At 42.8% G+C, this 26,030-nt stretch overlaps 1 protein-coding gene across 5 annotated transcripts in view; it reads right to left on the minus strand.

Moving 5' to 3' along the window:
• Nucleotides 1-26,030, minus strand: part of AHCYL2 (adenosylhomocysteinase like 2) — a 310,856-nt gene that overhangs the window by 86,787 nt on the left and 198,039 nt on the right. For all 5 annotated transcript variants that reach the window (XM_029616493.1, XM_029616489.1, XM_029616494.1 and 2 more), the window contains exons 4-7: nt 25,837-25,937; nt 23,824-23,926; nt 5,972-6,066; nt 2,773-2,879 (exon numbers count right to left, since the gene is read on the minus strand). In XM_029616493.1, the coding sequence (XP_029472353.1) occupies nt 2,773-2,879; nt 5,972-6,066; nt 23,824-23,926; nt 25,837-25,937 (406 nt within the window). The remainder of the gene's footprint in view (nt 1-2,772; nt 2,880-5,971; nt 6,067-23,823; nt 23,927-25,836; nt 25,938-26,030) is intronic.

Genomic DNA, 26,030 nt, shown 5'->3' on the forward strand with positions numbered 1-26,030 from the left:
TTTCCCAACTGCATGATAAATGGAACATTTTAGTTTGATTGCAAGCAATTTAATGAGCTGGTTTTCTGTAGTGTGACATTACAGACAGTGCTAATAAAGAAAGTGATCATAAAAATATTAATAGAGGAATACATTGCATGACTTACAATAATCACATGAGTCACAATACATAGTAACATAGTATGTGATGGCAAATAAAGATCAAAATAGCTCCCCCAGTCTGCCCAGTAAGGAGTTTAGGATTTTAACTGCTGCTCTGAGCACAGTACAATTATTTTACTGCAGTTTTGGGCTGACCCACCACTCTGTGCAGGTTACCTCAGTGCTTCATCATCATCCTCTTACCATTAGGGATCCTCTGTTTATTCCACAACATTTTTTAAATTCAGTAACCATTTGTGTCTCCCCTCACCTCCTCTGGGAGAACATTTCAGGCATCTACCACCCTTTCTATTACAAAATATGTTCTGTTTTTCCTTGGAGCTTCATATCATGACCCTTACACTTAGCTCCTTTCCAGTGAAAAATGTTTGCTTCTTGTGCATTCACACCTTTCATGTATTTAAACCTATCCTCTCCTCTTGGCTATCAAAAATTTACTCCCCTTGAACATTTTTCACATCTTGTGTCCAGTGCATCAGACTTGCATGCAGTTTTTTCCCCACTCGAGACACCATATTCCACACTTTTCAAGACAAAAATGTTTTACTGGAGGACAAAGCATATTTGTATGAACAAAACTGAAATCCAATAACTGGATGTGTCTCCACCCCTCTGAGTCAATACTTGATGGAAGCAACTTTGGCAGTTATTACAGCTGTGAGTCTGTTGGGATAGGACTCCATCAACTCTGCACGCCAAGATGTGTCAACATTAGACCATTCTGCTTTAAACAATTATAAAACCACTGTCCAGTTCCTTGGAGAGCATTGATAGACAGCAATCTTCATGGCATGCCACACATTTTCAATTGGATTGAGTTCAGGGTTCTAACTGGGCTAGTCCAGGATATTTACCTTTTTTGTGCCTTAGCTACTCCAATGGAGTTTGGGCTGTATGCTTCAGGTCACCGTCATGCTGAAAGGTGAACTTCCTCTCCAGTTTCAGCTTTCGCGCAGGGGGCAGCAGGTTTTCCTCAAAAACATTTCTGTACTTTCCTTCTTTCTATCAATTGCTCTAGTCCCTGCCGATGAGAAACATCCCCATAACAAGTTGTTTCATATAAGGATGCGTTTCTTTGGATGATGTGCTATATTGGCTTTGTATCAAATGAAATATTGCATTCACACTAAAAAGTTCTCTCTTAGTTTTTACAGATCACAAAACGTTTGCTACGATAGCCTTTGAATGATCCTTTGCATACTTCAAACCGGGTTCAAGGTGGGCTTTCTTGAGAAATGGCTTCCCTCTTGCCACCAGATTTTTGGAGAGTTTGGGATATTCTTGTCATCTGCACACTTTGATCGTCTTTGACATGTAGTTCTTTCAAAGTTGCCACTGGCCTCTTGGTTGCCTCCCAGATAAGTCTCCTTTTTTCTCAGCCTGATCTAGTTAAGGTCTTGGAGGTGGCATACATCGTCCACTTCATCATTATCTTGACTGTACTCAGAGGGATGGACATTGGAGAACTTTGCAATTCTTTTATACCCACCCCCCCAGATCTGTGCCTTTCCACAACCTTGTCCTGGAGATTTTTTTGACATCTTCTTGGTACTCAGGGTTGGACCTTTGCTTTAAAATACCCTACTCAGTACAGAGAACCAACAGGGACTGCTGCATTTATCTTGTCATGTGAAGCAGAACAATTTAACACAGTTGGGACCAATTCACTTGGTGTGTACACTTTTGAAGGCGATTTGGTTACACTAGAACTTTATGATTGCCTCAGAAGTAAAAGGGGGGGGTGGATACTTATCTAGCCAAGCTATTTCATATTTTTATTGCTGCTTCATTTTCTAAGGAATTCTGGAACATATTTTTCACTTGGTAGATATGGGATAGGATGTGTGGATGCATGGAAGAAACACTGTTTATAAGGCACCAAATGGTGAATGTTTTGAAAGGCAGTGTAGATTTTATATAGCTTCTTCATATGGCTTTGGTGCAGATCCTAAACAATGTAGTTGCCTTTTCCTAGATGGCTTCTAGCCTATATCTATCCTTTCTGGGATAAAGCCTTCCAGAAAAGAACACAGTATTTTAAGTGAGGTTTCACCAATGACTTGTACAAGGGTATTATCACCTTTTTTCTGTTGGTTATAAACTCTCTATAGAGCCTAGCATCCTTCTGGCTCTAGTCACTCCCTTGTCACACTGTTTTAGTATCTTGAGATGAGGGACATCCCCTTCTGCAAAGAACTCACAACATTAATTTTTCAGAAATATCTTTGTTTAAAAATCTTAGGGGTAATTTTCAAAAAGGTTTACACTTCTGAAAATTGCTGATATATGCTATATTTGTGTGTGTGTAAATCATTTTGAAAATTAACTTCTATTGTTATAACCCCAAAATATATAGACAAAATGTGCAAAAGGAGCTCTAGCTTTACATCGTTCTTATCCTAAATTTTAACACTGCATGTTACACATATGTAGCATACAATTCTGCAAGAAAAGCTATGCTTTAACCAACTCCTGATGACTGTTCTGTGACTAGAAAACAGAAGAGACATTCTGAAGAATCCAGTACCATCCTTATCCCTTTAAAACAAAATCTCTCCATCTAATGGTTAGTAACATCTGCTGGCAATAAAGTCCTTTGTGCTCCCTCACCTATGGACTCCAGTGACGCTCTCCTCCACAATACCCTTGATTTTCTTAAACATGTTGGGATATTTCTTATAAATCCAGTGTGTGAGGTCACCACCATCATCCAAGATCTGTAAAAGATTCACAGCTGCAGTTCACAACAGATATTTAAAGGTTTCTCTACAGCCTGGCAGTCTTGCAAGGTAATTCACCATTAAACCAACACCAGACTTCCTCTCGCTTATAAATTGATTACTTTGCTGTTTAAAGGAACCTAAATGTGTACATCAATTCCTTTCCATAATAAACAATTGTTACTTCTAGTTCTTGTTTTGTGAAAGCGCATACACCTTCTCTTTATCAGCTTATTCTAAAAGGCAGCGGTTTTTGTCAACAGTAATATTTTAAGATGAGAACACTTCTAAAACCTAGTAGGCCCTAAAGGTTTTCTTTTATTAGTTTTAAAGTACACAATGTCTCCATTTGTCTTATGTTAAAATTTGTATCTACAATAAAACTAGATTGCTGTGATACACTGCATAGATAGAATCCACTCAGCTCATAAGATGTAGCCGGCAGAAGGCAAGAAAGTAATATCTTTTATCCAACACCGATGTGCCCTACAGAAACAGAGGTGCCTCCCTACTGACTGTGCTACCACTGGTCTCATTCCATCTGTGCTCTTCTCCTTCCCCCATCCTAAAGTCCTTTTGTGTCTCCTGTGTATGGTTGAATTCTACAACTGTTTTGGCTCCTATAATTTCTGCTGTTAAGTATAGCATGAAGCTAACATGTAGCAAGTTATGCTACATCAGTCACCACCCCGACCAATTTCTCACACACACACACACACACACCAGTCACGTCCTTGACCAGTCTCTCCCTCTCATTTACACACATGCTTTCTCTCACACTTACACACACGCTCTCAATCACATACATGCTCTCTCTCTCTCACACACACGATCTCAATCACATACATTCTCTCTGACTTACACACACGCTGGCTCGCTCTCTGTCTCACACCCCCCTCTCCCACCCCAGAGCACACATGGCTGCTGCAGCAGCCCTCCTCCTCCAGCCCCTGCGGCCCAAGAAAGTTGAGTCCCATCAGCTACAGGGACTAATGCTGCTCTGCCTCCTCTTGTTGATTGCCAGCTTGCTGGCTGCTGCTTCGGGCCATTGCTGCTGCTGCTGCTGCTTTTGGATGCAGCATGGCCTTTTCTTCTTCCCGCACACCCTGCTGAACATCCACTTCCTCTCCCGGGCTGCAGGGGCAGGAAGAAGAAAAGGCCATACTGCTGTTTCTGGCTTCCACAAACACTGCTGCCGTTCCTGTTGGGGCTTGAATGTGCTGACCGCCCATTTCATTGTTCTTTACATTATTTTTGTCACAAAAAAGATCATAACAAATTTTCAAATTATCTGAGATGTAAAATGACATTTTTAAGTTTTGCAGTATGTGAGACCTTACTCTTAAAACCATTGTGTTCATTTTATGGCCTCCCAGTTTCCTCCTGCTCTTTTTTGGCTTTATACAATTCACAACTATCCAGAGTTTCTTCCCAGGGCCCATTTTAACCCCCTCCTGAACAACTCAGCCATTGCTGCATCTATCCTCTGGCTCAGAGTCACAGGCTGCATGCATGCGAGTTATCTGCAGCTTTTAGGTGGGAGGGTGGGGAGAACTGGTGGGGATTCAGGGTGAAGTGTACTGGTGAACTGGTGATTCCAAGTACACGCACAAGTAAGTGTTTTCAAAATAGTATAAACTACCTGTCTCCACATATAAATCAGGGTTATGAAGTGTACATGTCATTCTTTTTTTACAAGCCAAAATTGTGTGTGTATGGTTATAAAATAGGTAGAGAAAGCCTGCATTTTTTGAAACATACACATGTACTTTTGGAGCAGAAATACCAGTAATTTATTAGCTGTGTGGCTTCTGCTGTGCCCAACAATCCTCACATCCCAAGAATATCACTTATACTTTACTGCCCAGCAGGGGGTCTCAACAGGTGGGTTGCAAGGTCCTGGGAGGTGAGCCACAGGGCCAGCAGGAGGCTGCTCTCTCCTCTTCAGCCTGGGTGAGAGTCTGTTGACTTCTCTTATCAGGCCTGACAGGAGACTGCTCTTGCTTGCATCTTCTCTTTCTGGCCCAGAGTGAAACATTGCCAACTCCTGCTCTTCTAGGCTCAACAGGACACCAACTTTATCCTCCCCTGTTGGGCCTGAAGTGATGCTGCTGATGTTCTCTTCACCTTGTGGGTGGTGTCAGAAAGGAGGCTGGGGATACTGGGCAAGGAGAGGTAGAAGAGAGAGGGAGTGTGGGGGGGGGGGGGGAGAAAGGGAGTCAGAGGTAGCTAAGCAGAGAGAAGAAAACTGGAGGATGTGGATAGGGAGAGTCTAACGGGGAGAGGGGGAACACAGGGAAGAGGATGCAAGGGAGGGGGCTGGGAATATGCGGGGATGATTAAAAGAGTAATAGGGTGAAATGAGGGATGATGGGGGACATGGGGGTGTAAGAACCATAATGTGTCAGTTCTGGGAATGTGCATTTCTTCTATCCCTGTACTATACTTAGTGTAGGAGGAAATGCATTTCTGTTTCTAGATCTCCAGTTTTGCACTGCATGCAGTGTGGCTTTTTTGGGGCTTCCAGTCCAGTTTTTGTCTCCACATTTGTAATTTGTGGCATTTTCTTCTGTTTTTGCTGACTCGTTTCTGCAGTGTGACCAAGGTAAGGTATTTTACTAGCAAGTAGGTATTGGCATCAATTAGCTATGTTTTCTCAATAGGACAAGCATTGGTGGTGTACGGATGCCTTCTCATGTTTGAGTCCTCGGCATTAGTGCTGCTCTGGTAGGGCAGATTTGCTATACATGTGCTGAGTATTTTATTTTCAGGTTTTGTATTTTACAATGCGCCTGGTAGTAGAGGGCGTTTGTGTAGCTGTTACTGAATATCTTATCTGCTCTGCACCAATGGTTGGAGGGGGGGTTCCTGTGGAAGCAGAGTATAGGTTTACATTTAGCCTCATGATGGCCATGCGTTCAGCAAAAGGGGTGAGAACCAGAAGAGCTTTAAAAAAATGAAAAAAAAAAGCACTATTTGCAAGTTATGCTGAATCAGGACAGTGCTTAATCTCGGACTGCATTGTTACTGGAATTTTCCCATAATTTCCCTGTACTGCAGCTGCAGCACCCAAGCAGAAGGAGACCCACCATATTGGGCTGCCAACCTTCAACATTCACACAACGGTCAATGCACCACCAGAAGTCATCCTCTGACTCGCCCTTCCAGGAGAAGACTGGGAACCCTAAGAGAGGAAGAAATGTTAATGAGATGGAGATAAAGTAAACTCATGCACATTTCATCATTACGAGAGGAAAGGGCTTTATTTTCTCTCAACAAGGTGGCCTAAAACAGCAGAATAAGCTGTCAGAGGAAGGTGTCCTGATTCCATCTAGGAACATGTTTAAGAGGGAGATGGACAAACTCAGGAGATATAATCTGCTCATATTTTAGGTGGTGATCTAGGCAGAAAACATTTTAGGGTCCCACTGGCACTTCTTCCATCAGCAGACAAAACTTTGCTATGGCAATTTTAATTTGCCTTCCCCTGGATTATCACTAAGAAGTTGCTAGAAGCAATTTATGAAGTTAAATGATGGACTTTTGTTCTCACCTCAACCTTGTGTCATGTAAGAAAACCGGGCAGCTGACAATGATTAGTACATAAAATACACTGATGTGAAGTAAATCTAAGTTTGAGTCATAGCTGTAGATTACTTCTTAGCCTACAAGGGCTTTTCATGTAGCAAACAATCTTTATGTGGAGGAGGAAAGACAATGACTCTTTATGGAGGCAGTTAGCCAAAGATCAGTTCTGGAAGGTGTTTGAGAAAGACATAATAAAATGCCTCCTTCACAAAGGGAAACTTTGCTATGGTAATCCTGGAAATCAACAGATATAAAGCCCTAGAAGGAAGTTGGCTCTTTTCCACACAGATCTTTTAGGATAGATGGTGCAAACCTAAAATTGGGAGGTTGTATCAAGGCAACATTGACTGGTGAATGTGCAGACAAGCTTCATATTGCAGTTTTGTAAATCTCCAAGTAGACAGACCTTAGACTGACAACAGAAATGCCCATCTAAGGTCAAACCTTATAAAATAAAATATACAATTTACAGCCCAATTACAAATGATATGCCTTGGATTTTCCCCTTGATCCTAAAGATATACTTATTGAATCTATGATCTGAGAACCTCAACCAGCTTAAAACTTGTGGTACACTTATGTTAGCTGCAATAATTACCTCGGTTAATCAGAGGAAATAGCTACACCCTTCATGTAAAACAGCAAATTTGTTTACTGTAAACAGTGTTTTCCACAGATAAGATGAATTAGTTATTACATGTGGGTGACGTAACATTTGGTGGTACCGTATGGACTCGTCTCTCCAAGCTAAGAGCTCTGTGCTCTAATGAGCATCTCTGGGAACCTCCTCAGTCTATACCAGAGCTGATCTATCTAGGGAGGCAGATAGGTTATACATGGGTAATTCATCCTATCTATGGAACACACTGTTTACAGTAAGAAAATTTGCTTTTTCCATCGATAAGCAGGCTGAATTAGCCATTATACGTGGGGAGTCCAAAGCTAAGACTTGCATCAAAGCCTTTACTTAGTAAGCAACCTGATCCACACTGTGGCAAGTAGGCTACAGCGAGATTATGTGTCGCAAAACTGCTTGACCAAATTTATCATCAATCTTTGAGACATCAAAACAGTAGTGGGACGTAAAGGTATAAACAGAAGACCAAGTTTCAGGTTTTTTTTTCATCAGCTGAACTACAAAAGCTTCATTAACAACACCATAAAAGATTGCTTCTTTAAACTTCAAGTATTAAAGAGGCTAAGACCACTCTTATACTTCCAAGACTTCAGATATGTATTACAAGCAATCATTTTCTCGAAGATAGACTATTGTAATTCTTTGCTGCTTGGTTTACCCGCAAACTCTCTAAAACATCTGCAAATGTTACAAAATGCCACTGCGAGGATCCTGACTAAATCTAATAAAAGGGACCACATTACTCCCATTTTAAAGAACCTTCACTGGCTCCCTATCAAACACAGAATCCTCTATAAATCCCTATCAATAATCCATAAAGCCATCTATAACTCCACCCCAATGGACCTCACCATCCCTTTACAGCTTCACTCCACCTCTCGTCCAACTAGACAAGCTCAGAAAGGCATGCTAAGAGCCCATCCTCTCAAGACTTCACTTAGCAAAAGAGCTATTTCCACTGCCGGTCCTAATCTCTGGAATTCACTCCCACCAGACCTTAGAATTGAACAATCGACTCCCACCTTTAAAAAAAGACTAAAGACCTGGTTGTTCAACCAAGCATTCTCTTAATTTCAAACTTAATACCTAAGCTTTGATCTCCAGGAAGGTCCACTACTTTGTATATAATTACCCTTAAGTTATTATTTTTATTTTCTCCAAGTTCTATTTATCCTGTTCATTGTAAGACATTATTCTAAATACTGTCAATCTATTGTTGTAATGTAAACCGAAGTGATTAGTAACTTTGTTACCAGAACTTCGGTATATAAAACTGTTAAATAAATAAATCTTCAATAGGTACTTCTCGAAGATGAGCAACAGAAGCAGTTATCGCTCTCACTTGAGCCTTCACAGAATCTGTGACTTGCAGTCCTGCTAAGGTGTAGTAGTGGTGAATGCACTCAGCCAGCCAGTTAGACAAGGCACACTTGGTGACTGCTATTCCTAGCCTGTTGGGATTGTATAAGATGAACAGTTGGGAGGTTTTACGATGCAGCTGAGTTTGTTTCTTGTAATACACTAAGGACCTTTGTAGTCTAAAGCATGTAGGGCTTTTTTTGCCTTCATGTGCATGGGGCCCAGGAAAGAAGGTAGGCAATATGTTGGATTGACTGATATGGAAAGCCAAGACTACCTTTGGCAGAAGCCTAGGTGAGTACAGAGAATCACCCTTATGTGAAAGAACTACAGGTACTGAGGATAGTGGATGAGAGCTTGGAGTTTGCTGATTCTTCTAGCTGAAGTCACTGCAACAAGGCACCCTGACTTCCATGTCAAGTACTTTAGAGAAGCTGATTCCAATTGCTCAAAGGGACGCATCATTAGTAGGGAAAGGAACAAGTGGCTTTTGTAACAGAGGCTTGATATACCACAGACCTTTCATGAAACAAGATAGAGGAGTGGATATTGGTTTGCTGCTATCCAGTTGTGTATGGTAAGCCGCTATAATGCTGAGGTGCATTCGCACTGAAGAAATGCAAGATATGATTAGGAAAGATGAAGCAAGTATTTCAGCAGATATAAACAGAGACAGAAATGACGGCAGAAAAGGACTGATGGTCCAGACAGTCTGCCCAGCAAGCTTCCCATGGTAGTATCTGCTGCACATGTATCATGTTACCCCTATGTATCAGTCAGTTTTGCTTGACATGCTTTGCTTATGGACTTGGCCATTGAAGCAGTCCTGTGTTTTTTTTCTTAATATCTGAGCATCAGTATTCCAGACTGTAAAAAAGTCATGGCTCATGTTGGTTGTACCTGAATACAAATTCCTCTCCCCTTTCAGCCTCCACCCCCCTCCTTCAAAGCAGAGAGCAATGTTGCAGTTGCATCAAAAACATCAAGCTTATTGGTTAAGGGTAGTAATCCCTTGCTTCTATTAAGGGTAGTAACCGCTGCACTGTACTGGTTACCACCATATTCATCAGTTCCACAGACTGTAAAAGTTGAGGCCCTCGATGGTTGCTATCTAAATCCAATTTCCCTTTTCCCCTGCTGTTGAAGCAGAGAGCAATGTTGGAATTGCATCAAAAGTATCAAGGTTTATTTGGTTAAGGGTAGTAACCGCCGCACCAGCAAGTTACCCCCCTCCCTGCATGTTTTCTTTGTTTCGTTTAGGACTTGGCCATACAAGCAGACCTGTGTTTTTTCCCCTTATGTCCGCATAACAATATCTCAGACCATGGAAGTCGGGGCCCTCTGTTGTCATCTGAATCAAATTCCTCTTATCTCCTTGCTGTTTTAAATTGGGTGTCAGCAAGGAAACACGTAGATGGATCGGTGTGAAAATAAGGTATAATTTCTTCTAGTTGAAGGTTTTCAATATGAGACTAGTATGTCCACTATCTCTGCAGGTATGTGGAGATCAGTGACCACTGAAGGCTCAATATCCAAGATGTGAATTTAAGGGCTGAAAGGATGGGATGATGCAGTGTCCTGTCTTCCTGATTTAACAATCCAGGTTCTGATCCCTGGAAAATTGCATGAGATATGCATACCAGAACTGTCTGGGCCACGCTAGGGCTATGAGAATCAGCCTACCGCAGTCCTGAAGAACCTTTTGCACTGTTCAGGTGATAAGCAGTAACTGTGGAAAAACATTCATGAGGCTGTGTCCCCAAACGCGGAGGAAAGTGTCTTGAGCTAGTCTATGATCACTTGGCAGAACTGAGCACATTTGATTTAGTTTTGTGTTCTTTTATGTGAATAGGTCCATAAGCTGAAGAGCTCAGTGGCCACCAATTGCTGAAGAGAGCACTTATGTGGTTGAAACATTCTGCTGAGTTGATCTGCCAGCATGTTGGAGATGCCTGGCAGATAGATGGCCTGTAGAACAGCTCAATTTCTTTCTGGCCAATTCCAGATTTTTAGGGCTTCCTGGTAAAGAGGCCATGATCCCATTCCTTCTTGCTTGTTGATGTAAAACATGGCAACTTGGTTGTTAGTTTGAATCAAGAAGCTCTTTCACTGAAGGAGAAAGCAAAGACTGATAGATTGCTCTCAACTCTAGTACATTTTATAGTGGCTCTCTTGAAGAGTTCAGATGCCATATGTTCAAACTGTCCCAGTATGTGCTCCCTACCTTTTGATGGAGGCATCTGTTGCCAGTACCATTTGATAAGGAAGCGAGCAAAGAAGGGCTCCTTAATTGAGAATTCGGGGGTACAGACCCCATTGTAACTCCTGTTTCTTAGTGATGATGATTTGCACTAGAGGCAAAAGCAGTTGAGTTAGTTGATCCCACTAGGTAAGCAGACCCCACTAGAGGTAGTGGATATGAAGACAGGTCAATGGGACCATATGGATGGCCCTTTGTGGAGCCTTCTGACTAATAAGCGATAACTTTGCTCAGTTAGGAAACAAGCATGCTCTCTCCTGCAGCAAGTTCATCTAAGCCCCAATGAATCTGAGTCTCTGAGTGGGCTCTATGTTCGCTTTCTTGAAGTTGACCAAAAAATCTAAGTGGTGTAGAAGATCTATTGTCCAGCTTGGAGCAGAGCACTTCATTTTGTGATTTCGCTGTGAAGAATCAATTGTCTAGGTCAGGAAGACTTGTAATCTCTGGTGATGGAGATTAGCTGATACTACCTCAAGACATTTCGTACAGACCCTCAGGGCTAATGAAAGGACAAACGGTAGTTCTTTGATTTGGAAGAAACCACTTGAAGCAGAGGTAGCACCAATGCAAAGGGTGGATGGGTATGTGAGTGTATGTATCTTTTAGATCCAATGTACAGATCCATTTTTCATATATAATGAAAGATTGTGATAAGGGAGTTCATTTTAAATTTCTCGGAGTATATGTCTGTTCAGATGTCTCAAATCCAGAGCGGGCTGCAATTCCCCTATTTTCTTGGGGAAAAGGAAATACCTGGAACAGAAACCTTGCATATGTTGAACTGGTAAGTTGAATTGCTGGGATTAGCTCTATTGCTTGTTGTTGGAGAAGCAACTGGACTTCCAGACAAAGCTTGGTAGATGAGATGATCTGGATGGAATGCTGAACAATGTGGAAGGTATGGTGGCCAGGAGAAATGCAACCAGTACTCAGACTGCACAATTTAAAGGATCCAGAAGTCCTTGATGATCTGATGCCACTCCTCTATGAAATGTTGGATTCTGCCCTCTACTGAGTCAGGAAAAGATTGTTTGGAGGGATCAAAAATTAGGCCCTGGATTCGACTGCACCTGTTATGTGACTTTCAGCTTATATTCTCTTTGTCAAGGCCTGACCAGAAGTGGCGGCAGATAGTACGGTTGAAAAGAATGGTAGGGTCTTCTGTGGAATTACAATCGTTTTTACAGGTAGAAGTGACTTTGCACCATGGAGAGCTGTTCAGGAGCTGTCAAGTGCAATTGCACTGCCACACTTTGGTCCTGTATCTGAGTGACCATCTCCTTGGAGCTTTTTCTCAAAATTATTGTTCCAAGCAGGGGAAATCTGCCAATTTTTGTGGATACCCTTGCAATGCTACTTGCTCGAAGCCATGCCATATGTATAGCTCCAAGGAAGTGAAGTATGTGAAATGGAATCAAACGATTTGTAGCCCGATTAAAGTAGGTGGCATATACCCTCAGTGTCAGGCAGGAAAAGCAGAGTTGCTTACCTGTAACAGGTGTTCTCACAGGACAGCAGGATGTTAGTCCTCACATGTGGGTGACATCATCAGGCTGGAGCCCAATCCCGGAACACTTTTATCAAAGTTTCTAGAACTTTGACTGGCACCACTGAGCATGCCCAGCATGATACCAGCCCTGCATCCAGCAGGGGTCCCCCCTTCAGTCTCATTTTTAGTAAAGTACGAGCGAAAAATAAAATAAGAAAATGTAAACAGACCCAACTCTGCAGGGTGGCGGGTGGGTTCCATGAGGACCAACATCCTGCTGTCCTGTTAGAACACCTGTTACAGGTAAGCAACTCTGCTTTCTCACAGGACAAGCAGGATGGTAGTCCTCACATGTGGGTAATTAGCAAGGTACAGGATGCCCGAATTTCATATAGCCAAAATACCTAACGACGTGCAACAGGCACAACACTGTGGTAGTTTGGTTAGCTGGGCAGCCTGATCATCTCCCTGGGTCGCAGGAAGGAAGTTGGGTTATTATATGGGAAACAGATTACGTAGGACCGATTAGCCAAAGATAGAATCCTGTCTGTCAGCTTTGTCAAGACAATAATGAGCTGCAAATATATGGAGGGAGCTCCATGTGGCAGCTCTACAGATGCCAGCAAGAGGTATGGAACGGAGTGTGCCACTGACGTTGCCAATGCTCTTACGGAGTGTGCTTTAACATGTTCCTGCAGAGGAAGTCCTGCTTGATGATAACAAAAAGAAATGCAATCTGCTAGCCAGATAGATATGGTCTGTTTGCCTACCGGAGATCCCAATTTGGTTTTATCAAAAGAGACAAATAGTTGGGTGGACTTCCTGTGGGCTGCAGTACGATCTAAATAAAAGGCAAGAGCACGTTTACAGTCCAAGGAGTGGAGAGCTCGCTCACCTGGTTGTGAGGTCTTGGAAAAAGGTAGGAAGAGATATAGATTGATTTAAATGAAACTCAGAGACTACTTTTGGCAGGAATTTAGGGTGAGTATGGAGTACCACGCGGTCGTGAAGGAACCTAGTATAAGGTGGATATGTTACTAGTGCATGTAACTCACTGACTCTGCGAGCGGATGTTATGGCTACTACAAAGATCACCTTCCAAGTGAGATGGCGAAGCTCGCAGGAATGTAAGGGCTCAAAAGGAAGCTTCATAAGTTGTACTAGAACAACATTAAGGTCCCATGTGGGAACTGGAGGGCGTAGTGGAGGTTTAAGTTGCAGTAAACCTCTCATGAAGCGAGCCACGAGTGGTTGTGATGATATCGTGGTATTTGATACCTCTGTGATAAGCAGCAATAGCACTAATGTGTACTTGAATAGAGAAAGTCTGCAACCCAGATTCCGAAAGATGCCAGAGGTAGTCCAGGAATTTTACTATGGAACAGGAAAAAGGGTCTATTTCCTTTGTTGCGCACCATGATGAAAATATTTTCAATTTTGTACGATACGATCTTCTGGTAGAAGGCTTTCGTGAGGCTACGAGAACTTGGGATACACTGTCTGAAAAATTTAAAGATTGCAGAATCAACCTTTCAACATCCAAGCTGTCAGGTACAGTGAATGGAGGTTGGGATGATATAATAGACTGTTCTGCGTTATTAGCATTGGGTCCGTGCCCAGGCGAATAGGTTGTTGGACTGATAGATCTCGAAGGATGGGAAACCAGACCTAATGCGGCCAGTAAGAGGCTATGAGAATCATTGTTCCCCTGTCCTGCCGTAACTTCACGAGAGTCTTGCTGATGAGTGGAAGTGGAGAGTAAGGAGGAGTAATAGAGGAGACCCGTTGACCACGAGTGGGCGAAAGCATCTCGCGGAGATATCTTCTGACTGCGGTGTAGAGAGTAGAAATTGGGCACTTTGTGGTTGTGTGGTGGCGTAAAGAGGTATATTTGCGGTTGACCCCACAGGTGAAATATGTGGTTTGTTACAGCGGGGTTTAGGGACCATTCATGGGGATGAAAGGCCGGACTGAGGTTGTCCGCTAGTATATTGCCACACCTGCCAGGTAGGTCGCTCTCAGCAGCATGGCATGGGAGAGAGCCCAGGCCCATATCTGCGCTATCTCCTGGCAAAGTAAATAAGAGCCTGTGCCTCCTTCCTTGTTCAGATACCACATTGGTACCTGATTCTCTGTTTGGATCAAGATTACTTTGTTTGATAGACAATCCTGAAAGGCGAAGAGGGCATATCGAATTGCCCAGAGCTCCAGAAAGTTTATCTGATGCTTTGACTCCACCTTGGTCCAAATTCCCTGGGTTTGGAGGTTGTTGACATGGGTTCCCCAACCCAGGATGGATGCATCTGTGGTTAATATGATTTGAGATTGTGGAGGTTGAAAAGGAAGTCCTAATAGGAGGTTGAAAAGGAAGTCCTAATAGGAGGTTGGACTCCTGAATCCACCAATCCAGGGAGAGATGAAGCTGGTTGGTGACGTGGACAATGTGAGACATCTTTTGGCTTGACTGGGACCACTGAGATTTTAAAGTCCATTGCGACACTCTCATGGCCAGGTAAGCCATGGGAGTTACATGAACTGTGGACACCATGTGACCCAGTAAGGTCAAGAAATGACAAGCCATAATGCTTTAGCAGGACTGTACTGATTTTGCTATCATGGATAGTGAGCGTGCCCTGCTCTGTGGAAGAAATGCTTTTGCTTGGATCGTGTCGAGATCTGCTCCTATGAATGATATTGTGGGAGATGGAGTCAGATTTGACTTGGGGTAGCTGATCAAAAACCCCAGTGATTGGAGTAGATTGAGTAATGGAGTGACTGAAATGCTCCCTTTTGAGTCTGAGCCCTGATAAGCCAATTGTCCAGGTATGGATAGACAAACATTTTTCTTCCTTAAATGGGCTGCTACCACTGAGAGGCATTTTGTGAATACTCGTGGAGCTCATGCGAGCCTGAATGGTAGTACACGGTACTGAAAGTGGAGTTGACCTACTGTGAATCTGAAGTATTTGCGATGAGGAGGGTATATCGCGATGTGTGTGTAAGCCTCCTGTAGGTCTAGAGAGCAGAGCCAATCTTTCTTTTGAATCAAAGGAAGCAGGGTACCCAAGGTTACCATTTGGAACTTTTCTTTGAGATACTTGTTTAAGGCACGTAAGTCCAAAATTGGACGAATGCCTCCTGATTTTTTTGGAATCAGGAAGCATTTGATTGTAGAAGGGTCAAGAGCTCCACTTCGAGGAGCAGGGAGTGAATGTTTGGATGTGTGAGTGGACGGGATAACCCGTTCGGTGGTATAATGAGAAAGTTGAGATGGTATCCTTGGGTTATTACAGTAAGTACCCACTGATCCATCATGATGGTGTGCCATAGATTGGAAAAGAGGCTCAAGCCGCCTCCTACTGGAGTGAAATGGGAAGGAAGAGATTGGCTGCTGCTCTCTAGGAGAGAGTCAAAAACCCGAAGCTGAACCTGTCTGTGGGGCTGGTTGGGTTTTTGAAGTTCTAGTCTGACGAGACTGACCTCTTTGTGGAGGTTTAGACTGGCGAGGATGAGATTGAAGTGAATAATACCTTCTTGGTTTATATGTGAACTGTCTAGGATCTCATCTGAAAGATTTTTTTGTGGTGGATGGATAATCCACAGGAAGGGCAGACAGCTGACGCAGGGTGTTGTGGTGGTCTTTTAATTGTGCAACTGTTTCTTGGACTTTAGTACCAAATAAGTTGTCACCAGCACATGGAAGGTCTGCTAGTCGATCTTGGACCTCTTGTCTTAAGTCAGAGGACTTAAGCCATGCTCAATGTCGTGCACTTATACCTGCTGCAGAAATCCTGGAGGCGGCATCAAAGATATCATACACCGCTCTTATTTCATGCTTGCCAGCATCTAGACCCTTGAGAAGGATGTTGAGTCCTTTCTGGTATTCGTCAGGTAGAGATTCAGAATACTCCTGTACCCTCTTCCAGAGGTTTCTGGAGTATTGAGTCATATACAATTGATATGCTGCAATGCGTGCTATAAGCATTGATCCATGGAAGATCCTTCATCCAAAGGAGTCTAATGATTTCTGCTCTTTACGTGGAGGAGCTAAGGAATGAGGCCTGAATTTTTTAGATTTCTTTTGGGCTGACTCCACAACTACAGATTGGTGGGGCAGTTGTGATTTTTGGAATCCGAGAGCTGATTGTACAAGGTATATGGCATCAAATTTCCTATTTACCGGAGGAACTGAGCCAGGATGTTCCCAGTTATGGTGTAGTAAATCCAGCAGTACATCATGAACTGGAACTGCCATGACCTCCTTAGGTGCATCTACAAATTGCAGCACTTCAAGTATTTTATGCCTGGCATCCTTTTCTGTTTGCAAATTAAAAGGAATTGTCTCAGACATTTCCTTTATAAAGTTCGCAAATGTCAAGTCCTCACGTGGGGAGCGTCGACATTCATCTGGGGGTGAAGGCTCTGAGGGAAGTTCTTCTGAATCAGAGTCTGTAGAATCATCTCCTCAGGGATTATAAGGTTGGTCACCAGCACCTCTAGGACCTTCAGGTTGATGAATAGGTACAAATCTAGCCGGATCTAGATGTAGCAGTGATGGAGGCACCGAGGATGGTGAAGGCATCGATGGCATCGGTGTTTTCGAAGGTCGGTGAGATAGTCCGGAACTCGACGGTCCCGGCGTTGGTTCAGGCATCGGCCGATTTGGTTCCTCAGAGGACAACGGAATCAGCATCTGAGTCGGTGGCGCAGCTGGAAGTGGTGTCGATGAAAGAGCACCGATTAACGAGTCCAGTCGATCCAGAAGTGGAGCCAGCATCATAGGCATCGGATCAGGCATCGGTATAGGGGCCGGTGCCGGTGGAGACTGGAATCCTCGTAAAGCTTGAAGCACCGCCTCTTGGACAATCCTGTCCAATTCCACCCGAGAAGCTGGCATAGGAGGCACAGCAATCGGGGGTGGAGGCTCAGAAGGCGTAGCCGGAGGTTCCACCTTTGGCGGTGGAGTTCCGGATCCCGCACAGATACCGGTGGGGAACGCCTCGGTGTCCCGAGACCAGACAGGGATGGGGCCACGTCTCCTCGGGACTTCTTGGTCGGTGGCTCCATCAATGTCGATGGCCTTCCGGTTCAGACATCGGAGGAGACACTTAGTCGATGATTCTCTTGATGATCGGTCCACTCTTTTTCTGGCATCGAGGAAGATGTCGATGCTTTTGACTGGGAAGAGGAAGGAGAAGTGACAGCACCGGTAGAGTTTTGCCGTTTAGGCTTCGGTGGTGATGGAGTCTTTGAAGACAGAGGTTTTTGACTCGATGTCTGTTTCGTCAAAGTCGATGGAGATACCTTAAAAAGGAGTTCCATCTTCTCCAAGCAGGCCCTGCAGCCTTTTGGAGTCATTTGTGAACAGCTGGTACACTGTTGCATTTCATGAACAGGACCAAGACACAGAACGCACATGTCGTGCGGGTCTGTGACAGACATAGTTCTTGGACACTCGGGGCTCTTGCAGAACCCGGTAGCCATGATTTTAGAAAAAGAAAAAACGGGCACGTGGTCGGTGACCATCGCATACCGTTGAGGAAAAAATGCCAGGAACTGACCGGAAAACGATTGGAATAAACTTACCGGCGTCGACGAAGGTTGGTGGTCGATGGGGGACCCCGGGATAGGGAAAATTGTCTAAATTTAAGTTTGAATTCCTTGAGAAAATTTGTGAAGTAAACTCACAGAGCTCCAGAATCCGCGAGGCTACTGCTGCGCGGAAAAAAAAAAGAGACTGAAGGGGACCCCTGCTGAATGCAGGGTTGGTATCATGCTAGGCATGCTCAGAGGTGCCAGTCAAAGTTCTAGAAACTTTGACAAAAGTGTTCCGTGATTGGGCTCCATCCTGATGTCACCCACATGTGAGGACTACCATCCTGATTGTCTTGTGAGAAGGCTTCAATGTTTAAATGAAGTCTTGAATATACTGCACCATATACAATTGGTGGATAGCAATGTGAGCAGATAGCATTGCACTTTGAAAAATGTCTTGCCAAAGTTCTCAAGAAGTTTGTAGTCTTTTCCTAGAGAAGAATTTGAATGAATCAGTGTCTTCTTCACTTTTTTCTTAGCAGACTCAACTACTACAAACTAGTGAGGCAGCTGGACAATACCATAGCTTGGTGATTGCTGGACTCTATTTGAGGTCCAGCTTTCCAGCTGTAGGAATGAACAAATGGGAGTTTCTACTGGAAGGCCTGTTGATTAAGATAGAGTATCCAGTATCTGAAGGTGGCCAAGGAGCTCAGAATGGGGGTGTTTATCTTTGTGGATAATGATTCAGATGGAATGAACCAAATCACGATGAACCTAGAAGATGTGGCAGGCCAGACTGACAAACTGAAGAGTTTAGTAAATCATCTGGACCGGATGTTTTACACCCCAGGGATCTGAAGGAACTCAAAAATGAAATTTCAGATCTATTTGAAATTTGTAACCTATCATTAAAATCATCCTTTGTACCTGAAGACTGGAGGGTGGCTAATGTAACCCCAATATTTAAAAAGGGCTCCAGGGGCAATCCAGGAAACTATGCACAAGTTAGCCTGACTTCAGTGCCAGGAAAAATAGTGGAAAGTGTTCTAAAGATCAAAATCACAGAACATATAGAAAGACATGGTTTAATGGAACAAAGTCAGCATGGCTTTACCCAAGGCAAGTCTTGCCTCACAAATCTGCTTCACTTTTTTGAAGGTGTTAATCAACATGTGGATAAAGGTGAATCGGTAGATGTAGTGTACTTGGATTTTCAGAAGGCGTTTGACAAAGTGCCCTATGAAAGATTTATATGAAAATTAAAAGTTACGGGCTAGGAGGCAATGTCCTCTTGTGGACTGCAAACTGGTTAAAAACTAGGAAGCATAGAGTAGGACTAAATGGTCAAGTTTCTCATTGGAGAAGGGTAAGCAGTGAAGTAACTCAGAGATCAGTACTAGGACTTAATATATTTATAAATGATCTGGAAAGGGGAATGACGACTGAGGTGATCAAATTTGCAGCCAAAATTATTCTTGAGTTGTTAAATCACAAGCAGGCTGTGATAAACTGCAGGTGGTCTTGTGAGACAGGACATTTAAATGGCAGATGAAATTTAATGTGGACAAGTGCAAAGTGGTGCATATGGGGAAAAAGTAACTCACAATGTAGATACATAATGTTAGATTCCATATTGTGAGCTACCACCCAGGAAAAAGACCTGGGCATTATCATAGACAATACTTTGAAATCCTCAGTTCAGTGTGCAATGGAGTCAAAAAAGCAAACAATGTTAGGAATTATTAGAAAGGATTGGAGAATAAAATGTAGAATGTCATAATGCCTCCGTATTGCTCCACTGTGAGGCTGCAAGTACTGTGCGCAGCTCTGGTTGCCGCACCTCAAAAAAGTGGTGGTTGCATTGGAAAAGGTATAGAGAAGGGCATCCAAAATGATAAAAGAGATGGAACAGCTCCCCTATGAGGAAAGGCTAAAAGGATTAAGAGTTCAACTTGAGAAGAGATGGCTGAGAGAGGATATAACAGAGGTCTATAAAATCATGAGTGGAATAGAACAGGTAAGTGTAAATCGGTTATTAACTCTTTCAAAAAATATAAAGACTAGGGGGACATTCCATGAAATTAGTAAGTAGCACGTTCAAAACAAATCAGAGAAATTTCTTTTTCACTCAATGAATAATTAAGCTCTGGAATTTATTGCTGGAGGATATGGTTAAGGCAGTTAGCATAACTAGGTTTAAAAAAAGGTTTGGGCAAGTTCCTGGAGGAGAAGTCCATAAACTTATTAACCAAGTAGACATAAGGAATAGCCATTACTGATCACTGTGCAATAGTAGCATGGGATATATTTAGTGTCTGGAATCTTGCCAGGTACTTGTGACATGGATTAACCATTTTTGGAAACAGGATACAGGGCAAATTCTTATGTTCCATAAAATCTCTCACATTGACAACTTCTGGCTAGACATGATGAAAGACCACATTTCTTTGAGGTTTTTTTTTGGGTTTTTTTGTTAATAGCACTGGAAAATGCCATTGTAGAGCTACAGAGACTGAAGAAAAAAAATAGTGAATTTAAAAGGTTTTAAGGATTTTTAGAGAAAAATTATTAGGAGAGGCTGAGTTCACATCTGTGTTGTTATCGAACAAAAAATGACTGAGGAGGCTCACAAGACAAATACCCACGCAGGAGAGATGAGTCCATTTGGTGGTGCCAGATGACATCACCCACATGTAATGGCTAATTCAACCTGCTTATTGACAAAAAATAAATGATTACATGAAGTCTGGAAAGATGCCTCCTCACTGCACTAAAACACAATACTGTCTAGATGCCTTTTAGGTCACATGGACAAAACCAAGTGATGATAAACCCTCACTGTACTCTACCTTTTTACGGTGAATATCCATTGATATAGTATGAATGTGTTGTGAATGTCTTGCATGCTTTGTGTAGATGCATGAGCTCCAGATGTAATTGTAGAAGATCTTTTAGGTTCAAAATGTTTGTTCATTGTGGTTGCATGACTAACCTAACTCTGATCACAATCTCTCAAACAACAACATCAGGACAAGCCGTGTAGAGGTCCAGACATCTACAAAGACTGTATGGAGGTAATCCATGAAGACGGAGGATAGTTCCTGGGAGACTGATGTGGACTGGTCTTGGATCAGATGGTACCTCAATACAGTCGCTTCTGCATCTAGGACAACAATGTCTAAACCCTCAGAGCTGTATGTCAACAGGGAGCACTGAAACATCAACACCTCTGCTTAAATTTCTGCGATTACCCTTCTCAACTCCTGAGCAGAATCCTTTGAGCCCTTGTCATAAGGACCTGACAGAAGGGTGCAATGCGAGCAGTTAGGACTAACCAGAGAACAGACTCCAGGCTGGATTCTGGCAATAATCTTTATAAGTATCTTTATTGCTAAGCAATAATAAACAAAACAGTTAGCTGGTTTGAGCACTTCAACAAAAACAATCATAACTCACAGTTCGTATTCTCGAGGTTTCTGACTCTCTCCCTGGGCCTCCTGACCCTGGACCTTTTATCCCTGCTTGCAGGACTCCACCCTATCCCAGAATCCCTTGTGGGCTTGAGAGTTAAGTAGGACCAGTCCTTTAAGGCATTCTGAGGGAGTTCCTTACATGTTCCTCACAATGGGGAACAGGAACTTGTTCCTGTAATAGGTCCCATCCTTCTTTCTGAGCAGTCAAAATGGCAGAGGTCAGCTTTGACCAGATCTGGCCACCAGTGTGAAAATGGTTGGCTTCCTGGGCTTTTTTTTTTTTAAGTCTTCAAGGATAGTTTTGAGCTGAACTCTCTTGTGCTAGTCAGATTCAGAATCTTTTCAGCCAGGAAACTATTCTTAGTGATATCCTTTGCACAAAAGTTGTAAACTAAAATGTCATCTATACCCAATCACTTGTAGCACCCATCATGACAGTATCATCCTGAAGCACTTACAGCACCTCTTGAAGCTGCTGGCTTGCTCTCAGTCATTTTTCAGAAAATAACTGATATCAAGGAAGTCAATTTTCACAATATAAAGATGCATTGAGAGACCAAAAAAAAAAGGTCTATGACCTGCCTGCAAGTATCAAATGGAGTTCAATCAAGCCAAAACTGTTGTCATGCTTTGAGTTGAGGCAGCAACAATTAAAAACAGAAAATATTTCAAAAGTTGTCCAACTGCCTAATTAATGAAGTTAAAAAGGCCAATAATAATTTTTTTTTTCAGAGAACTGAGGCAGAAAATCTGAGAAAAAGTAGCTGACAATCCAAAAGGATGACAGCAGTAATCCAGCAGAACATCCCACTCCTCAGACAGATCAAATAACTATTGAGGTGCTGCAGTTTAGGTGACATACAGGAAGCCACCAGGCATATTCAAAAGCTTTCTAGGAAAGCTCTCAAAGTTCTCAATGCCATAAAGCAGGCGATGTGACCCCTTAGCATAGTTCACTCTAGCTGCTTGTCATCAGAGAATCATCCTTTCTCCAAAGGCAAGCATTTTTACTGGATTCACAGGGAGTAGCTAGTTTAATGAATGTTTGCAAGAAAAGCTGTAAATCCCCAGAATATGCATCCAGCTACTAAAAATGAAACCAGAGTATCAGATCTCTGCCCTTAGTGCAAAAGGCCTCAGTGCCTTCAACACTTGCCCTTTACACAGCAGTTCTGTAGACAGTGTGTATGTCACCATTATAAGGCCTGTAGGTTATCAGCCTCATCCAAAGCTCTCCACTGGCAAATATGACATTCTAGCACCCCAAACTGGGACACAGCACCACTGGGACTTTGATCAAACTGAAGTAATCAAAAGCACCGGCACTACTGGTATGCACCAAAGGCCAAGTTTTAATAGCACCATTAGAATTTACAGAAGACAGGCTCGTGTGTCTAGCACTGTCAGGCCTCAGCAGCTCCACCTCTCAATGTCAGAGTTTTCAAGCACAGGACCAAAGATATAGATGTACAGAAGGTAAACATCACAGTGCAATCTTGTCCAGAGCACCCCATGACCTCATTTAGAAGGCCTTGAAGGACCGGAGCCCTGTAACTTGCGGTCTCTAAGGTCGGGGTGGGGGAAGAGGTACACAATCTCATATGACTGAAAAGCCACACATTCCTGGACTATTCATGGCCTCAGAGGACAGGATCTTGGACACGTGAGAGGCCTTGGAGAGCAGCACCATGTGGGGTGATTTGGCACTCCACCATTCTATTGTGTTCCAAAGCATGGCATGTATGGTAGCAGAATACAAAACCACAGCTGAAACGCCCATGCTCCAAAATCTGCTGCTATCCACTAAGGCGTGAGGTTCTAAGTACCAAAAGCTCAAAGAGCAGCCACCAGCATAGTGGAAACTAGCACTGCAGTCAAACATTAAAGCAATACGCAAACACGTTTAAGACGACAACTGCTTTCTCTGAAAGCAAGGAGATGGGACAGATCCCAATGTGCTAGCAAAATATTTGGTTTTCTGGTGAGCCAGACGGACACTGAAAGGGACAGGACAGACTGCTCACAAGCACTGGGGAAAACCACCATCTCCCAGAGAACTGTACAGTTATACAGTGCAGATTGGAATGGGACTCAAATAAAGCCTAAAAGAAAAGGAGACTGACAACGGCTAACGAGAGAAGTTCAACAGAAAAATGACCCAACAAAAGGCAACAGTGCATGGCAGTATTCTAGCACTCAGCGCTTAGAAAGTGCCAAATGATAGGATTTGATTGGGTACTCTAATCTTTTAGAGTTATAGATGGGTCACGTAACCTAACACACCCGTGAGCACATTAAATTTAAAAAAAAAAAATCTTTTTCTGGATTATTTTTGTTGTGCGGCTGTCATTGCTTGTTCTCATCAGTGCTACCAACAAAAATGCTTATCTTCAGAAAATACACAAGTAGAATTTGGTAACCAGAAACATATGAAGGTGAAGTGACTTGCTCTACAGCAAAATGGGCAGTGAGAGTCTGAATTAGAATATGAATCCCTACCTCCCAGACCTCCTTGCCATGCCACATAGTAGAGAAGGTAACCTCTACTAATAATGATTAGTTTGGAACTTAGACAGAAGAAAAGTGATATCACCTACCACTTTCAGCCAATGCAGCTGCCACTTCATTTAATGTGGAGTAGATATTGCAGGCAGCCCATCGGCACTGAGCTCCTAAGGCACCCAGCGTTTCAATTAGCACCTGAAGCAAGGAGGAAAAACAGAAGCAGTGATGCTACTGGTTCTAACATGTTGACCTTCTGGAAGAAACATACTACTACAATACTTCACTTTTTTTGCATTAGATATACATTAAATATTCCCATCAGTGCAATGGTTCACTGCAATGCTAATCTTCCAACTTATCAACTCCTGATAGAGACTATCAATGCAGTGCATGCCACAACCAGATGCCAACTTTATATACATACAGCTCAAGGCAGTCTGTGATTCTGTAGCTCCATTTCCTTTAAGAAAAAAAATGACAAATACGAAAGCCAAACTATGAAATGAAAGTTAAAGTTAAAGGTGTGGTCTCAAAAGCAGAGTATGGTTAACATCACATTAATGAAGTCTTTCGTTCATGATAGATAACTGGTCCACTACAGCTAAAACGCCACATGCTTCATATAGGATCATACGTCGACAGATAAAAAGGTAAACAAACAGAAGGCAGATCATAAAGCCTTAGTACAGCATCCCAGGGGAAAGAAAAAGACCTGAAAAATACAGATTCATTAAGTATCCCTCAAGCTCTAGACCTTTTCCAAAGCTCCTGCTCCACCAGATGGCATTGGAGTCGTCTAGATCCAACGTTCTCGGTTCCTTTTTCATAATGATAAAACTCCTGAAATAAACTACTCCCAAAAGGGGAAGATGGGAGCGTTCTGCCTCAGGTTTCTCATTTGTACGGGTTACAGTGTTTGGTTTTATTTTGTGTTTATGTTACTTTTATGGTATGGAATATTGTATCCCACCTTGAGTGGTAGAAAGTGGGGGTAAAAATGGTTTTACATAGATAAACTAAACTATCAGAATGTTATTTTCGCCGCACAGCAGTTACAAGCACATCATTCCCACTTTTCAAAAATACACATGTATAATTGAGTCTTGCAGACTGGATTAGCTAACATGGGGTTATCTGGTAAATCAAGCACCCACAGGATGCAAGAGAGAAATGGCCAGAAAACCAAGACTGGTTGCATGCCATCCCTGGAAACAAGAGTCCAGAGGCCTTATCTTAATCGAGGAGCACACCGAGTCGCAGGTTCAAGAGCTTACAGTTACCCTTTCACTGGGCTGCAATTTTTCTTACAAGTTTTAAAAGACATGATCTTAAGAGGTATTGTCCTGCAAGCTTAAAACAGATTCCCATGTCAAAAGGTCTAACTTTCCAGTTGAAAAAACCTGGCTGTTAAATGGCACCTACTGGGCTCTTACATAGCAGTCTGCCTGCCAAGAGGGTGCCAGGGTGGGAGGCTCTGCACAGGACACTTTCTTCATCCCTGGATTAACCAGGGCTCAAGACAGCATCCCAGTTCTTATAGGCCCCCACCTCCAAGATCCCAGACTGCCACTTTGATTTTACTGAGGAGGAAGGACAACGAAAAGAAAAGAAAGAGGGGCGGAAGCCATTACAGTACAACTTCCATTCTGAAGCTGGTGCAATCGATTTTATACCCCAGGTCAAGAATAATAGATGGGTACAATCACAGAAAGTGCTGGACTAGTCATATGGCTAAGCCGCAGCACTCTACACTGCAAGTGCAGGAGATTTGGGTTCAGATCCCCCATCTGATAAGGCCCACCAGAGCTGGACATGCCACAGAGGAAGTTCTCCTCCATTGCATGACCCATATGAGAGTCTTGAAAGGAAAAACAAAGGTACTTTATTATTATTATTATTTTTTTTTTTTTTACAGTGGCGGACATTGGGGCATATGAAGATAAAGTTACTAATCCAAGTTTACACAAGATTTTAACTCTCAAGTCCCTTTAATGCTCTAACTAAGGACTACTAAGCTTTCCAGGAGGGACAGCAGAAACCACTCAGGGCAAAAAAGGGGCAAAAAGCTTTAAATAAATAAATACATTCAACACAAAAGCCCTTACTGCGGTCTGTGCGGTAATGTGAGTGCAGCCCACAATCTTGGCTCCAGCCAATGGCTTCTCTCCCTGAGCGCGCTTCCTCAAAGCCATAAGTGCTGGCATTTCTGCGAAGCACACAAAAACTATTAGTATGCACTTATACAATGCCTTTCATTCAAACACTATTATTTTTATATATTAATATACACCCAGCCACA

Source organism: Rhinatrema bivittatum, chromosome 9 (assembly GCF_901001135.1).
Source record: "Rhinatrema bivittatum chromosome 9, aRhiBiv1.1, whole genome shotgun sequence".
Classification (NCBI taxonomy): domain Eukaryota; kingdom Metazoa; phylum Chordata; class Amphibia; order Gymnophiona; family Rhinatrematidae; genus Rhinatrema; species Rhinatrema bivittatum.